This window comes from Cyclopterus lumpus, chromosome 3 (genome assembly GCF_009769545.1).
Source record: "Cyclopterus lumpus isolate fCycLum1 chromosome 3, fCycLum1.pri, whole genome shotgun sequence".
Lineage (NCBI taxonomy): Eukaryota > Metazoa > Chordata > Actinopteri > Perciformes > Cyclopteridae > Cyclopterus > Cyclopterus lumpus.
In genome coordinates this window covers 23,220,443-23,236,175 of record NC_046968.1, presented here as the reverse complement: position 1 = coordinate 23,236,175, position 15,733 = coordinate 23,220,443, and the positions used below count along the sequence as shown (strand labels likewise).

The 15,733-nt window shown below is 44.6% G+C and overlaps 1 protein-coding gene across 4 annotated transcripts in view; it reads left to right on the top strand.

The window, feature by feature from the left end:
- dmxl2 (Dmx-like 2) overlaps positions 1-15,733 on the top strand; it is a 37,740-nt gene that overhangs the window by 20,771 nt on the left and 1,236 nt on the right. Inside the window, exons 28-54 of one of the 4 annotated variants that reach the window (XM_034559375.1) lie at positions 243-340; positions 1,766-1,931; positions 2,451-2,715; positions 2,827-3,032; positions 3,176-3,562; positions 4,129-4,311; positions 4,432-4,728; positions 4,833-5,024; positions 5,140-5,216; positions 5,504-5,634; positions 6,160-6,405; positions 6,726-6,908; positions 7,239-7,322; positions 8,608-8,798; positions 8,940-9,076; positions 9,160-9,245; positions 9,367-9,568; positions 10,195-10,312; positions 11,747-11,812; positions 12,962-13,048; positions 13,317-13,438; positions 13,647-13,785; positions 14,799-14,859; positions 15,049-15,176; positions 15,282-15,359; positions 15,489-15,580; positions 15,656-15,708. In XM_034559375.1, coding sequence (XP_034415266.1) covers positions 243-340; positions 1,766-1,931; positions 2,451-2,715; positions 2,827-3,032; positions 3,176-3,562; positions 4,129-4,311; positions 4,432-4,728; positions 4,833-5,024; positions 5,140-5,216; positions 5,504-5,634; positions 6,160-6,405; positions 6,726-6,908; positions 7,239-7,322; positions 8,608-8,798; positions 8,940-9,076; positions 9,160-9,245; positions 9,367-9,568; positions 10,195-10,312; positions 11,747-11,812; positions 12,962-13,048; positions 13,317-13,438; positions 13,647-13,785; positions 14,799-14,859; positions 15,049-15,176; positions 15,282-15,359; positions 15,489-15,580; positions 15,656-15,708 — 4,075 coding nt within the window. The remainder of the gene's footprint in view (positions 1-242; positions 341-1,765; positions 1,932-2,450; positions 2,716-2,826; positions 3,033-3,175; positions 3,563-4,128; positions 4,312-4,431; positions 4,729-4,832; positions 5,025-5,139; positions 5,217-5,503; positions 5,635-6,159; positions 6,406-6,725; positions 6,909-7,238; positions 7,323-8,607; positions 8,799-8,939; positions 9,077-9,159; positions 9,246-9,366; positions 9,569-10,194; positions 10,313-11,746; positions 11,813-12,961; positions 13,049-13,316; positions 13,439-13,646; positions 13,786-14,798; positions 14,860-15,048; positions 15,177-15,281; positions 15,360-15,488; positions 15,581-15,655; positions 15,709-15,733) is intronic. The other 3 variants (XM_034559352.1, XM_034559368.1, XM_034559360.1) reach the window with 3 other exon arrangements.

Genomic DNA, 15,733 nt, shown 5'->3' with positions numbered 1-15,733 from the left:
GTTGTTCTCTGTACTAACCAACTGGATTTTATTTTCTATGGGAAGTATACAGTTATAATGATAAGCGTATATAGTTATTGTAAACACAGCTAATAGTTTATATAGATAGGTCTTTGTCACTAGCCAAATAAGGGGAATATTTGTACTGCAATGTGTGACTATCTGCAGTGAGTGTGATATTTTGATTTCTGTGTTGTCTTTGGATTATGTTTTTAATAACTGTGACGTTTGTGTGTAATCAGATCGGTAAAGCTGCGTTCCAGAGAAACAACGACCCTTTAGATGCTGCGCTGTTCTACTTGGCCATGAAGAAGAAAGCCGTCCTGTGGGGGCTCTTCAGGTGGGACAACCCCGTATTTTCCGCACTATAGGGCGCACTGGATTTTAAGGCGCGCTGTCAATGAATGGTCTATTTTCGATCTTTTTTCATATATAAAGCGCACCCGACTATAAGGCGCATTAAGCGAAACAAAACAGTCAGTCAGTCAAACTTTATTAAACGTGTTCACAATAACTCCCAACCTTGTTCAGTTGTAACAGTAAAAAAAAACAGTCTGATACCGCTAGCGTTAAATCAAACGTTAGCGTAACTCTGTGTGGTCTTCTTTACTTGGCGCAGGTCATCTTCTTGCTTCCTCCACTTCCGTACCATTGATTCATTAATGTTAAATTCTCTCGCAGCTGCTCTATTCCCATGTTCTACTGCGTGACTGATAGCCTTGAGTTTGAAGTCCGCGTCGTAAGCGTGTCTCTTGACAGGTGCCATTGTGGGGGTCCTTATACACACACTGTAATATCATGGCGAAGCACAGTATGTATTACTCCGCGACGCTCCTGACTACGGTAGCCGTAAAGGGGCGTTCACACCAAGCGCGTTGCGAATCTTTCGCACGTCTGTTGAAATATTTCAATTTCCAACGCGAGTTGCGAAACTTTCGCAACTCGCCAGCCAATCAGCGTTGAGATGCTCCGCCCGTTGGGCTGCCGCTGCTCTGGTAGCGCTGGAAGCGGAAGTTATCGAGGCGGAGTCGGTGAAACTCCCCGAGCTGTGTGAGCCTACGGGTGATGTTATGAACCCAAACACCAGGGCGTTAGATGTTCCGACGTTTATGGGATGTCCACAACAAGTATCTTTTTTGACTTTACCTTGAATAGGTAGCACTTAAATGCTGTAGTAGCACTTAAATGGCACTTACGGATAGTACTCTGTAGTTTAACGTTATTGAAGAAATTGTACTTGCTTGATTCTTGTTGTTCTGAGTTTGGACTCATGGTTTAATGCACTTATTGTAAGTCGCTTTGGATAAAAGCGTCAGCTAAATGACATGCAATGTAATGTAATGTAATGTAAAAGTATAAAGCAGAACTAGCGGTTATTTCGACCGTGGTGGATGGAGGAAATTATAACAGTTTTTACCGAGACAAGCCACGGAGATAAGCCACGCCCCCTTTTCGCAACTGGTTGCGAAAGACACAAATGAACACAACTTGACTGGCGAATAAGCTGACGCGAGTTATAAAGCCGTTTGATGTGAACGCCGTGTACCACACAAAATCGCTTCGAGGTCAGTAAGCACAACCAGAATTAATTCATAAAAAAGGCGCTCCGGATTATAAGGCGTTTTTTGAGAAAATTAAAGGCTTTTAAGTGCGCCTTTATAGTGCGGAAAATACGGTATTTAAAATTGACCTACTGTTTTAATTTTAGTTAAGTTTCTTAAAAAACCCTAATGGGATTCTGAGCTGTGTGTTTGTCTTCTCTCAGGTCTCAGCATGATGAAAAGATGACTCAGTTCTTCAAGAACAACTTCAGTGAAGACCGCTGGCGAAAGGCAGCTCTGAAGAATGCGTTCTCCCTGCTGGGGAAGCAGCGCTTTGAACAGTCGGCCGCCTTCTTTCTACTGGCTGGATCACTCAAAGACGCCATTGAGGTGTGAACAACACACACACACACACACACACACACACACTCTAAAACTATACAACACACACGATACACAGACACAGCTTTTTACTGTTGAGTCTGCTCCAACACTCATTTTCCCTTACAGTGGAAACTTGGTAGGCCTATATAGTTTTATGGAAATACAATATAGAGTGTGTTTGTATCACTAGTATAGCAGATATATGTTTTTTTAGAGAGTTGTATATTTTGCAGCCTGTTAATCACGTGAGAGAAGTCTATATTTCACTGATAAGATGCATGAAAAAGCCTGCATGCTTTTCCTTGGCCAGGGTTTTCATACCGCATAGTCAAAATATACAGATAGACAAAAAAAGAAATAGAAGCGTGAGCTTTGTATTGTTTAGCGCCGTATATTAATTGCGGGGCAAATTACAACCTAAAAATTCCTTAATTTTCTGCGCTTTATGTTTGCTTACTTACATTTTCTTACTAAACTTCAGTTTTGACTGACTCCCACCTTTCCTGTGCCTTGCCATATGTGTAGGTGTTGCTGGACAAGATGGAGGATCTCCAGTTGGCCATGATAGTAGCGCGGCTGTATGAGGCTGACTTTGAGAATTCATCCACCTGCCAAGGCCTCCTCCATGAGAAGGTTTTGGGCTGTAACAGGGACGGAAGTGGTTACCACTGTTCCAGACTTCACCCCGACCCGTTTCTCCGCAGCATATCCTACTGGATCATGAAGGATTACACGCGAGCTCTGGACACTCTGTTGGAACGAATCCCCAAAGAGGATGATGAAAACCCTGGTCGGTTGGTTGCAGTCTTGTCAGTATTACACAGCGTGATCCCTCCCCCCCCAAAACCTATTCTTACAGGCTTTTTCCTTTCTCCTTTTCGTCATCATCTCTCTGTATTAGATGTAGCCGTGAAAGCTTGCAACCCTGTGGTGTTTAGTTTCTATAACTACCTGAGGACACACCCTTTGATCATCCGTCGCCACTTCCACGCAAATCCAGAGGGCACAGCGGCAACCGTGGGCCTCAAGGCCGAGAAGAGCGGCGCAGACGAGATCAACCTCATAGAGCGCAAACTGTTCTTCACCACTGCCAATGCACACTTCAAGGTGGGCTCGTCAATAATATGGCCACTCACTCCAATCTTCTGCTAAAGATGTCTACCTCTCCTTTTTATAGTTGTTTTACCGACTGTGAAATGTAAATTCAAATATGCAAATGTTGTATAATAAGTGTTTTAAATCTTCTGCAGGTGGGCTGCCCAGTTCTGGCTCTGGAAGTGCTCTCCAAGATTCCCAAAGTTACCAAGAAATCTGGTTCATCACCTCTTAGCAAAGCCAACGTAAACTCGACCCAAAGCCTGGAAAATGGCACCCCGGGAGGCGTGGAATGGGGCGCCCCCGCAGACCCCGTGCATGCCTGGGGAGGAAACGATAGTGGGGGTGGGTTGGACTGGAGCCAGCCTCTGGTCAAGCTGGAGGACGACGAGCTGAAGCTGGACTGGGAACAGGACAAGGAAGACGAGGATGAGGAGGATGATGATGATGATGGCCTGACTATGAAGAAACCAGAGGCTGAGACCAAAGAAGACGGAGGCTCTGAGGGTGGTGACCCCAAACTGCAGAGAGAGGACTCACAGGTAGGAATAATACATCTGGAATGTTTTTAGTAGGAGTAGTCTATTTTAAATAATACCTAATTGTGTTATATCTGTTATTGTTTAGTTTTGAGTTATACATTTCCTTTTGATTTTATGTAAAGACAATTATTGGCCTAGAACAGTTTCTATGCTGACTTAACTGAGCTATGTAATAATAGGGGTAGTATATGATTCACAACCAGAAGATTTGCATTGAAATGAAACCCATTTTGATTTAACATATCAGACAAAAGTAGCTGAACTGGTATGACAGTCAGCCAAAAGGGGTTAAAATGTGTTAGGAGATGAGACTTGCTGTAAGAGATCAAAAGATATGACCGATACGGACATCTGTTATCCATCTTACAGTATTTTTCGTGGAATTCACATAAGTCATTTGAAATTAAGCCCCACTTTGTTAAATAGATATATTTCGGTGAAGTCTGCATCCAGAACTGATTCATGAAAGCCTGTAGAAAGTGGACAGCCCCAAAAAACTCTGGGCTTCACAGGAATGCTCCCGTAAGGTCGTCCCTTTTCCTGTAACTCGCTCTCGTGTATTCCAGAGTGAGTCAGAAGTGGACGTGATAGCGGAGCAGCTGAAGTTCCGTGCCTGTCTGAAGATCCTGATGACAGAGCTGCGTACGCTGGCCACGGGCTTCGAGGTGGACGGAGGGAAGCTCCGCTTTCAGCTCTACAGTTGGCTGGAGAAGGAGATAGCAGCCATGCATACGATCTGCAACTACAAGGTACGCTTTGATCACATTTGATGTATTCAATGCAACCTTATATTCACTTTACTAGCAGCAAAGGTTTTCGTTCTTCCCGGTTGACCATTGTTATTAAACGTACATTTTGTTCACACAAAGGTGGAGGGGAAGGAAGAAGGTTCTGAGGTGGAGCGCTGGAGAGAGCGCACGGCATCAGTGGACATATCCGACAACGCCCTGGAGCGCACAGAGGCCGGGGCCTACGAGCGTCACCAGCTGGAGCGGCGTCGTCTTCAGGCCAAGCAACAGCACTCTGAGAGGCGCAAGGCGTGGCTGAGGAAGAACCAGGCCCTGCTGAGGGTGTTTCTGTCCTACTGCAGTCTTCATGGCGCCAAGGGGGGAGGAGTCACCTCTGTTCGCATGGAGCTTCTGTTCCTTCTGCAAGAGAGCCAGCAGGTACACATGCACACTCACGAACACACACGTACGTTCCACTGGATTAATGCAAAACAATCTCTGCAGCAAAAGCAAATGCACGTCTTCCTTTTGTCGCCCCGTAGGAGACCACGGTTAAGCAGCTGCAGTCTCCTCTGCCTCTGCCTACGACGCTGCCTCTGCTGTCAGCATGCATCGCTCCCACCAAGACGGTCATAGCCAATCCAGTTCTCCACCTCAGCAACCACATTCACGACATCCTCCACACCATCACCCTCATGGAGCTCACGCCGCATCCTGACATCATGGATGATCGGGTCAGAACTGTCGACTTTATATCCATTTAGTATGGAGTCCGCAGCCTATTTCAGTCATCTGCAGTCGTTCATTTTGATGTATAATAAGTTAAATGTGTCTGTCTTCCACTCTCAGGTGAATGCTCTGCACACACTAGCAGCATCTCTGTCTGCTTGTCTCTATCAAGCACTGTGTGACAGCCACAGCTACAGGTAACTGCCCGTGTACTGCAGTGCCTCGGCACAACCGCCTTCCTGAAAACAAAAATGCCTTTACAGAGCAATAAGTGCTTTTTTTGACGTGCATTTGTTTCACTAAGCTTGGCTAACCACACACCGACTCGAGCTCAGTCAGTAGACAAATTAAATATTTAAATGTATCTTCTTATTTCATTCTAGGAAAGAAAGCCAATGACCACGGTTCCCAAAATATTGAACATATTGTAGATGTTGTGTATGGTCGTGGCTCACTCTCTACCTTTCTGTTGTTGGCTTTGCAGCAGCCAGACAGAGGCCAACCAGTTTACAGGGATGGTGTACCAGGGCCTGCTGCTCAGCGAGAGGAAGCGACTTCGCACAGAAAGCATTGAAGAACATGTAACTCCCAACTCCGCGCCTGCACAGTGGCCAGGTATCAAAGTCCTTGCCTTACCAACCACCTGCATGTTTGAGGTTATGTTGAGTTAGAGTCTTAACTTAAGGCAGAAAATAGATTTTTTTTCTTTTTCTTAAAGTACAAATTTGCTATCGGGGGATGGCTCTTCATTAATGTTTTGGTCTTAATAATAATTGTTTTAATGAGATTGAAGCTGAGTTTAGATCATATTCCAGAATCCTCGCAGAATGCATAGAAAAGGAAGACGGTGTATGTGTGAGCATCAAAGATGTGATTCGGAGGGAATATTAAAAGCAGCAGGAAAGGCAGAGCAAAGCAGGCCGTCTGTGTTTATGCAGAGAGGCAGATGGTGTTCTATAATAGGAGCTCCATGGCCTCTGGGAAGGAATCAGAAAGGCGGAGACTGATCACGCCATCATGCAAATGTTTCATAAATGCATTCTGTATTGTGCAGAGATAGGGTTTTATTCTGCGGTGGAAGGTTTATCTCTGACACAAATGCCATGTGTGTGTGTGTGTGTGTGTGTCCTCTCTCTGCAGGTGTGTCGTCCCTGATTTCTCTGTTGACGTCTGCCAGAGAGGAGGACCAGCCGAGGCTCAACGTGCTGCTGTGTGAAGGGGTCATGGCTGTTTATCTTGCACTGCTCATTCACGGCCTGGGCACCCACAGCAGCAATGAACTCTTCCGCCTGGCGGCACACCCCCTCAACAACCGCATGTGGGCCGCTGTCTTTGGGGGAGGGGCCAAACTCATTATTAAGCCAAAGAGGCCCGAGGCCCCACCAGGTAGAATAATTAGTTTGTTACTATTTTGTTGATTACTAATCTGTTTTATTTCCGTCATCGATGTCTTTTGTCTTCCTCCCTGGTCTTCATGAACTGTCCCTGTCCCTGTACTCCTTTTCTTGTCGTTGTCCTCTTCTACTTCATCTGTTGACTTTCTACATCCTGACTTATCTCTGAACTTGAGGCAATGCTTCCATCCATCCGGCCTGTCTACACATTGACATAGACATACACTTGGTCCTGTCCAGTTGATGCTCCTAAGATGCTGCTGCTGCTGTGTGGTGTCTTGTGTGAGTGTGCCCCTCTGCCCTGTGTCCCAGTGCCAGCTGACTTTGAGGCAGCCAGGCCACAGGACTCTCAAGAGGCAGGAAGACCTGAGCAGAGCAGCCTCACCCCAAACCCCACTCCCATCCCCACTGAAACCCGGTGCCCCAAACGCCCCCCTCCTCCCGTTTCAAGGGGAGAGGGGTTTGGCACTGTGGCACCAGCAACTAAGACCAGCTGTGAGTAACTGGGCTGGTGGATTGCAGTGCTGGTTTGCAGGATTGCAGTGCATGGTAATTGTACAGGTTTGCATTGTTGCAGATGCTTGACTTACCCCTCTCTCTCTCGTGCAGCTACAACTGAATGCCCATAACAAACAAAAACGCTCACTAGTGCGATGAAGACATTGTCATCTGTGTTCAGTGTTATGATAAGCCAACAGCTGTGTGTGTGTGTGTGTGTGTGAGTGAGTGCGCGTGTGTGTTTGTGTGTGTGTGCTGCATTGCATGTACATGTTGTGACGTCCTCTATGCTCATCTCATTGTGTCATTCCTATTGTGCCACCGAAGCAACAGCTGGGCCTAGCAAGGAGTGTTCAGAGGCCAAGGCTGAGCAGCCCTCTCAGACTAAATCTGAATCTGAGACTAAACCAGGTACACCTTGAGAGGTTGTTAGACACTGACAACTACTGTAGAGCTGGAGCTGCACATCTAGTTCTATTTGATCCCTTTTGTAGCTGTTTAAAAAGAGAATGTGAATGGACCAGAGTGCATCACTCTGTGCATCAGTCGTTAGCAGTAGAGGTAATACCCATATTGTAGATAGAGCTCTTGTGTGACTTGATTCAGCTGTTTGTCTGCATTCAATTATTCATTTTCTTTTGTAGAAATTGAGCCATTTCCCGAGTAGCTGTACTGTTTAAGTCCGAGTCTGATGACTGTTCATTCATATTCATTAGGCCAAAGTAATCTGTGCTCACGTTGTATTAGCGGGGGAGGACGAGATGGGCTGGCATTTAGACTCAATATTGCCGTAGAGGCTGAGATAGCTCTCAACAAAGCCAAGAGCCTTTTGAAGGGCTGGTTAGCGGAGATCTTAAATGCCAGCCGAGTTGATAGGAATCACTACGCCAAATGTTAAAACTCTGCCCTTTTGAGTGTGCCTGCAGGATTACCGGCATGTCTCAACACACACCCATGTTATGCATTCACAACGGCCCAGTGAACACTCACTTAAAATGAAAATGTTGCAGTCACCAAACTCATCGTGTTTGCCTCCCTCAAGTGCCGTCGGTACGAGAAAACGTGTAGCACATGACTGCTCAACTAAATGTGCCATCGTTGTTTGATGTGTTTTCTGTGTGTACTCTGTGCCACGCACTACATCAAATATACACTGATTAACTTATGTAATGTTCTGTGTAGTATCTGTGTGTCTAACTACACTGTCTACTCTGGTTTGTGTCTTGTTTTGTCTGGTGCAATGCCAGAGATAGTCACCCAGGATAATGGGGCAGGTTTGTGCACATGCCCAGTGTGTCTTGCCCTGTGCTTTTCATCCTAAACGTTTGTGTGTGTGTGTGTGTGTGTGTGTGTGTGTGTGTGTGTGTGTGTATGTGCATTTGTGTCTCTGTTCCAAGTGTATCGCTTTTCTTTTGTGTGCTATAAGTCATCCAGGTCGTAGAATAGATTTTGTAGACGGGAACCACATTTTAGGCAGGATTAAGGTTAATGTTCAAAGTTAATAATTCAGCTCCATCAAGGATGTCGGATTGTCCTCCTTTTCTACTTCTTGACCTTCTTTTGGCTTTAACATGGTGCTGAGTCTCAGCTCATCCTCGTCATTGATACAAAACTGAAGGTCAGTTTGCAGCAGACTGCCGAGTTCATTGTGTTTGAAAGATACCATCTCTTCGTTCTTCTCCCCCCCCCCCCCCAGCAGCTCCCCCTCAGCCCCCAGCGGAGGATGTGGACCGATACAGACGCAGGTTCAACATGAGGATGCTCGTTCCTGGACGCCCTGTGAAGGAGACGCCAGCCGCCCCGCCTCCTCTGCCCACAGAGAGACCCGCATACAGGGAGAAGTTCATTCCCCCAGAGCTGAGCATGTGGGACTACTTTGTGGCCAAAGTAAGGCATTCAATTCCACATATGTTGAATCAAGTGATGAGATCTGTGACTCATAGTCTTCAGGTCATTCAAAAGTTATTTCTCTCTATCTGCCTTATTCATTTGCTTTTTTCTCCTCCATCATTATTTCCGCCCTCTCAGCCCTTCCTGCCACTGTCGGACAGCAATGCTCTGTGTGACTCAGACGAAAGCGGCGCAGAGGACGATGAAGACGATGACGATGACGCCTTCCTCTCTGACACGCAGATAACGGAGCACTCTGACCCCAACTCCTACAGGTAGGGCTCACCCTCGCTTCGTAACTAATTCAAAGTCTTTGGATCAGACTTTAAACTTGCATGTCTGTCTGTGCGGTACGCAGCTGGGCTCTGATCCGCCTGGTGATGGTGAAACTGGCTCATCACAACGTCAAGAACTTCCTCCCCATCACTGGCCTCGACTTCGCAGGTACACACGGGCGTGAAACGTTTTTAGTATGTTGAAAATAATTTGTATAAATAAACCGTTCGCTGGTGATGCCGCTGCCTGTACACAGTATTTACTGTATATTCGTGTGTTTGTGTCACAGACCTGCCAGTCGTCTCCCCTCTCAGCAATGCAGTGTTGAAGACTTTAGAGAACTGGGAGCAGCTTCTGCTGGAGAGAATGAACAAGTTTGACGGCCCGCCTCCCAACTACATCAACACTTTCCCCACTGACCTCAGCGCAGGAGGTGGCCCGGCCATACTCCGACACAAAGCCATGCTGGAGCCAGACAACACGCCCTTCAAGTGAGTATTAATCAAATGCAAAAATGTCGAGACACTCTCACACACTTTTTAAAAACAATATTTACATTTCTTTTTTACTTCTGAATTAACCAGGCCATTCAGAAACGTTAACATTTAACGACTCCACACTACTTAAGAGTGACTGACAACAAATGGAAGACACACAACCACTGCGATGCTGACACTAACACAAACCAACTCATAGCTCGGGATCCCAAGCAGACCTTTTCTGAAGTGCACCGCTCCTAAAAGAATATTTCACCCGAACAACGTTCTCTTGAAAGAACTACATTGTTTAGTAGTAACAGCCAGCGCCCTTTAGCCAACAGTAGCAAACCTCAAGATACGTTTGTGAAATGTTTGTTTGTATATTTCTTTATTTAAAAATATATTTCATATTGGTATACCGACCTGCTGCAGCCCATAAGGGTTTATATTAAATATTTATAAGTTTGATATTATAGAGAAAGATGAACTATAATATTAAAACCATTTTGGCTTTATTTTCCCTTTCCATATCAGAACGGATTTCAGTCACGCATTTCGTAGAAGGTCGTATATTATGGTATTGAACATAAGTCTCCGTTAGTGGATGTACTCACATGTGACCAACTTATTTCTATCAGGACAAAGAACCATCAGTCCTTTCCAGCCCGACGTCTTTGGCATTTCCTGGTCAAACAGGAAGTTCTTCAGGAGACTTTGATCCGTTACATCTTTACGAAGAAAAGGAAGCAGAGTGAGGTCAGCAGCCAAACATGCATATATAAATATCTGCTTGTTTTTTCTTCACTTCAGTGTTCACTAGCTATCATAACTACTACACCCACACATGTTGTATTTAACTTAATTATTTACACCAACATATTAGAATTTTACTTTTGTATTACAGTCATTTTCACTTACCCCAACACAATCACTGCATTGGCCCAAATATAATGCTATATTCTCCTGGAAATTACATTTTTATAAGTGGCTTTGTGTCACATTTAACTAAGAGAGGTTCATATGTGATCTGTAAATTACAGACCGGTGCGACTGGCTCGGGTCACTACAGTCTAAAGTGCAAGCACCGGCAGATTAAGAGACCGTGTTGAAAAAAGGGGCCCATAATATCCACATGACAACAATGATGCTAGTGATTGATGAGACTCGTAACTGTCGCCAACGAACTGACACGCAGCCAAGAAATGTTGGAAGACAGAAGCCCGAGAAATATTTCTGCTTCTTTGAAAAGCATGTTTAATATTTAAGGTGTTATTTATTGAATGTACATTTCCTGTTTTTCCTGAATTTAAATCTTACAGGTGACAAAGAGGGCTATTGTTTAGACAAGTACATCATTTATATATGGGCCAATCCAGAATATAGTTTACTTTCACTTTCATTATATTTTCTTTTTGCAGAGCATGTGTACAAAAGGTTGCCCACATGCATGAAAAACTTAATGTACACACTTTTAAGACTGGAAATGATGATTTATGGAGGCGTTTATCAGATTTATAACACAGCTTCAAATTCTGAAAGGTATCTGGTGCACGGCAGTAGCAAGGACAGAAGAAGGGCTTAATCATAGGCCGTAAAAGCTTTGCGCATGTGCCTCAATGGATGACTGTGTTGTGATACCAAGGTCCAACCTATGTCAATAAATCCATCACTTTGCTGTAATACACAGAGAAGTGCTCAGTCAGCATTTATCTGTGTTTTTGTTGTAGTCATTATCATTGCTTTGCCTCCTTTGACATCTTAAACCGAGCACGGGACGGTTCACTGCCTTCTGCGGTGTCTGGAACTATTCATTATTATGTAACCACTTTGATGACAGACGGCTACTGTCGCTGCCAGTCCAAAATTAGACAAAAGTCCCAGTGATTTTGGTCCCAGATGCTTAGCTTCTTATTATTGCAAGTTGCTCGCTCGCGTAACTCGATAACTTGAAATTAAACTGAGGCGCTTGGCTCCATAACTCATATTTTCATTCTTACTGCTCCATGACTGTAGCTCCATGCTCAGGAGGCGGACCCTGTTTCGAGTTGTTTGCATTGCGTGTACATCAAAGATCCTGTCGACCCTTTTTACATTTTCTATTCATTCCATGTTTTATTTTTCTGTGTTTGTGCATGTGTTTTGTGTCGTGCCGTGTCGTGTGTCTACATTGCCTCTGTGTGTGTTGTGAAGTCTGTAGAGAACCACATGGACCGTATAAACCCAAACTGCATAGCAGGAGCTAGCAGTCCCTATAAGGTAGTATCATTTACTGTACCGGCCAAGGCCCCCGGCTATGTCTGTCCATCTGTCTGTCTGGGAGAGTCACAGTAAAGCCAAGCTTCAAGGAGAGCCAAAGTCAAGTCAACTTTAAAAGAAGTATTGTGCACCTCATGCACACCGTGCATCTTTAGCCACACTTGGTGCATCACCACCTGCAGTAGACGCCGGTTGGCTCCGCCCCCAGTTTGGAGAACCAGAAATGAGTACCAGCATAAAGCTCAGCAATGTGCTGCCAAAGACTATAGGTCAGTCTAAGTGTACTTTATTGACAAAAAAACGGCTTCACTTCCCCGTCGTGAAGGGATGACTAGCGGCAACTTAAAGCGGTGAAAGTATTCTAAATATACTTTTTTTTTTTTTTTTTTTTTTTAAGGGGAAATGATGAAATGATGAAATGAAATGAAATACTTTTTTTTTTTTTTTTAAGTCCACTGCGATGCATTGCTTTGCTCCTGTGTCGGTTCTCCTATCTGCCTCTCCAAACTGGGGGCTTGCTGACCACCATCTACTGCAAAGAATACACTGACTATGAATACGCATACAAACCCCACGCCTCCTCCTCAGCTTGGCATGATGGTGACTGTTCTGGCAATATTTCTGGCATAAAATCAGGCTTTCAGGCTTAGATCTAACAACGTATCTTTCCGTCTCACTGGGACACCTTTGACATCCGCTCACATGGCCTCACATCCGATCCCCGACCAGTAACACATGTCCCTGTGTTTCTCACTCCTTTCTCCTCTGTAGCTGGACTGATTCTGCTGTCCCCAAAAGCAAAAAAACAAACAAAGTAGACGTACTAACTTGCATGCTCACTGTCAGGGCTGTGAAAGGCTTGCTGATCATATGGAGGGTGTTGTCACCAGGGTATCCCAAAATCAATAGTCAATATTTAATTGTGGACATTCACATTCTCCACTTATGAATGTAGTTGTACTTTGCACTATCAACACGTAAAGTGGGATATCTTTTTGACCGAGTTTTGGCGTAGAAGGAAATTAAGTCAACATAAACAGAATTTTTGAAGAATAGGCTTCTGAACAATTTGATTACAATCATTGGCCCTGAAGCCGCCCTACTGTAGCTTTAACCTTTGAACCTTGATGTATTGTTTTTCTTCTCAAGGTGGAGGCAGATCTGGGCTACCCCGGAGGAAAGGCTAAAATAATTCACAAGGAGTCTGATATAATCATGGCATTTGCCATCAATAAGGTAAGGATGTGATTTAAAAAAAATTCTGTATGGGTCTATAATTTCCTAATTCTTCATGGAAAGAACTACATAAAGCGTAAAGGGTAGATATAGACAATGTTCTGAGACAGTACCAGATGATATACTCCTTTCCAGGAACCTGTCTATGAATACACACTTATTCATCAGTTACTTTCTAGGATGCTGACCACCAAATCCACATTTAATTAATTACATTAATTAATGTATTTTCCTCCCTCCTTGCTGCCTTGCTTCCCTCTTTTTCCAGTCTAACTCCAACGAGATCGTATTAGCCTCCACTCATGACGTCCAAGAAGTGGACGTGTCTTCTCTGGTGGCCGTCCAGCCCTACACCTGGATAGGGGATGACTTTGATAAGGAGTCCCGGAGGTGAGATTCAGAGTCATAGATGCCATTTGTCCCTACTGGTTTTCCATCATACTTTCATAATTTGGTCATTATGATTGTAAAAATGTAACTTTGTGAACCCTGCAGACACACCGTCAGTAACTTTCTTTATGTCTGTGTCAAATGTTTTGTATGTGAATAGCTGAGTCTCTGTGCATCGTGATGGTTATGCTTGTGTTGTGTTTTGCAGCTCTGACGATGCCGACCATCGATCTTCTCATACCAACATTGCCCAGGCGAGCTCGGCTCCCTTCGCACCTCCACAGATGGCGGTCTCTGCAGCCATGCCATGGCTCGGCAGTGGGCAGACCAGCATGGGAGCCAGTGTGGTACGAGTTTATGCACTTTGAACACAGATGTACACAAACGCAGCCGAACTGGGTATGCAGTTCTCTGTTCTAGCCAGGAGAGGGACACTGAGCTCTGTTTTGAAGCCGATAGACCTCTAAAGAAGTCTGCAGTGTTTCTTTTCATAACATGCAAAGCTTTAGCTTTATTAACCCGCATTTAAACAGGAGAAAAACTTCTGATTTTATCATTTAAAGGATCTTGACTATTTTGATTTAATTCTGCAGCCTGTGGGCCCCTGCACATATTCGGGAAAGGTTTGTATTTTGAACTCTTATCAATGTCGAGCCAAACTGAGTCGTGCCGACTAAACAGCTGGCCTGCTGAGTCTATGGAGGCTGATACAGAGAGGGGGTTTGTGTTTGTATGGCAGAGATGGACGTACATAAACACAGATAGCAGCCAGCAGCTCTCACAGCCGGTAACCCAAGGTACAGATGTGCGTCACTCTTACACGCAGCCAGGGTTCTCCATGTCCCAGCCATGTTGATAAATGTTGGTAGTAGTGTGTGTGATACACTAAGACGGGACAGAGTGTGTCATGCAGGTTCAGGGGATTACCGAAGAGCCTTGCTTCAATGTACGGCGGGGTCTGCTTCAATTGGTAAATCATAACGGGAACATTGATACAAAAGAAAGAAAATTAAGAAATGTAAGTTCACGCTGGCATAAGCGCTGAAAACGGGCTCTTCATTTCTGTGAAATATGTGGGAGATATTTTGGACATTGAAAGCTATTCAGATGTTTATGATGCTGTGGTTTTTTGTTTTGTGCCCGTTTGCAGTGAAGCCTGTTTGTTGTATTCAAACATTCAGACAAATCTCGGGCTTATCAGCATGTCAGTTTATCAAAATCATCAGTAAGCATTTGTCAATAAACAGAACACAGATGAAAGGTTTTGGTTGTTTCATTTCAACCTAAAAACTATAATTTTATTTTCTGGACATCATGCGTTACATAATATTAATTGATGTTATTGTTGTTGTTTTTTCAGATTATGAAGAGGAATCTAAACAATGTGAAGAGAATGACATCCCATCCCATATATCAGTATTGTAAGTGTTTACACAGCAGAGCCTGTGCTTATGAGTTTGATAAACAGTATTTCATATTTTCATTTTGACTAACTTCTCACTTTCCCTACTTTTTTATCTCTCTTTTCTTATGTCTGCTCTCTCTCTCTCTCTCTCTCTCTCTCTCTCTCTCTCTCTCTCTCTCTCGGGGTGTGTGTGTGTGTGTGTCAGACATGACGGGGGCTCAGGACGGCAGTGTGAGAATGTTTGAATGGAACAGACCTCAACAGCTCATTTGCTTCAGACAAGCAGGCAATGCTCGGGTCACCCGGCTCTATTTCAACTCCCAGGGCAATAAGGTACACACACACACACACACACACACACACACACACAGAGAGTGCAGCGTCTGTGTTTTGTCTATTCGCTGTGATCTCTCTGATTGCTCTGTGCTTTTCCTGCAGTGTGGAGTTGCTGACGGAGAGGGCTTCCTCAGTCTCTGGCAGGTCAACCAGACATCATCTAACCCCAAACCCTACCTGGTGAGGTCTCCACCTGCCTCCCTCACCTCCTTCATCACCACCCCAACACACACACACACACAGACATCTTTAGACAAAACTGAACTATGAGTCATTAACATGTATAATGTACTGTGTGTTGCCCTACAGAGTTGGCAGTGCCACACTAAGACCTGCGGTGATTTTGCCTTCATCACCTCCTCCAGCCTCATCGCCACAGCCGGACAGTCCAATGACAACAGGTCAGTGTCTGTACAGAACAACACAAATCTTTCTCTGTTGGTATCGACTCACTGACGTCATCTTTTCGTCGACAGAAACGTTTGCCTGTGGGATACTCTGATTTCACCAAGCAATACCATGGTCCACGGTAAGAAATCCCAAAAGGCGTCAAA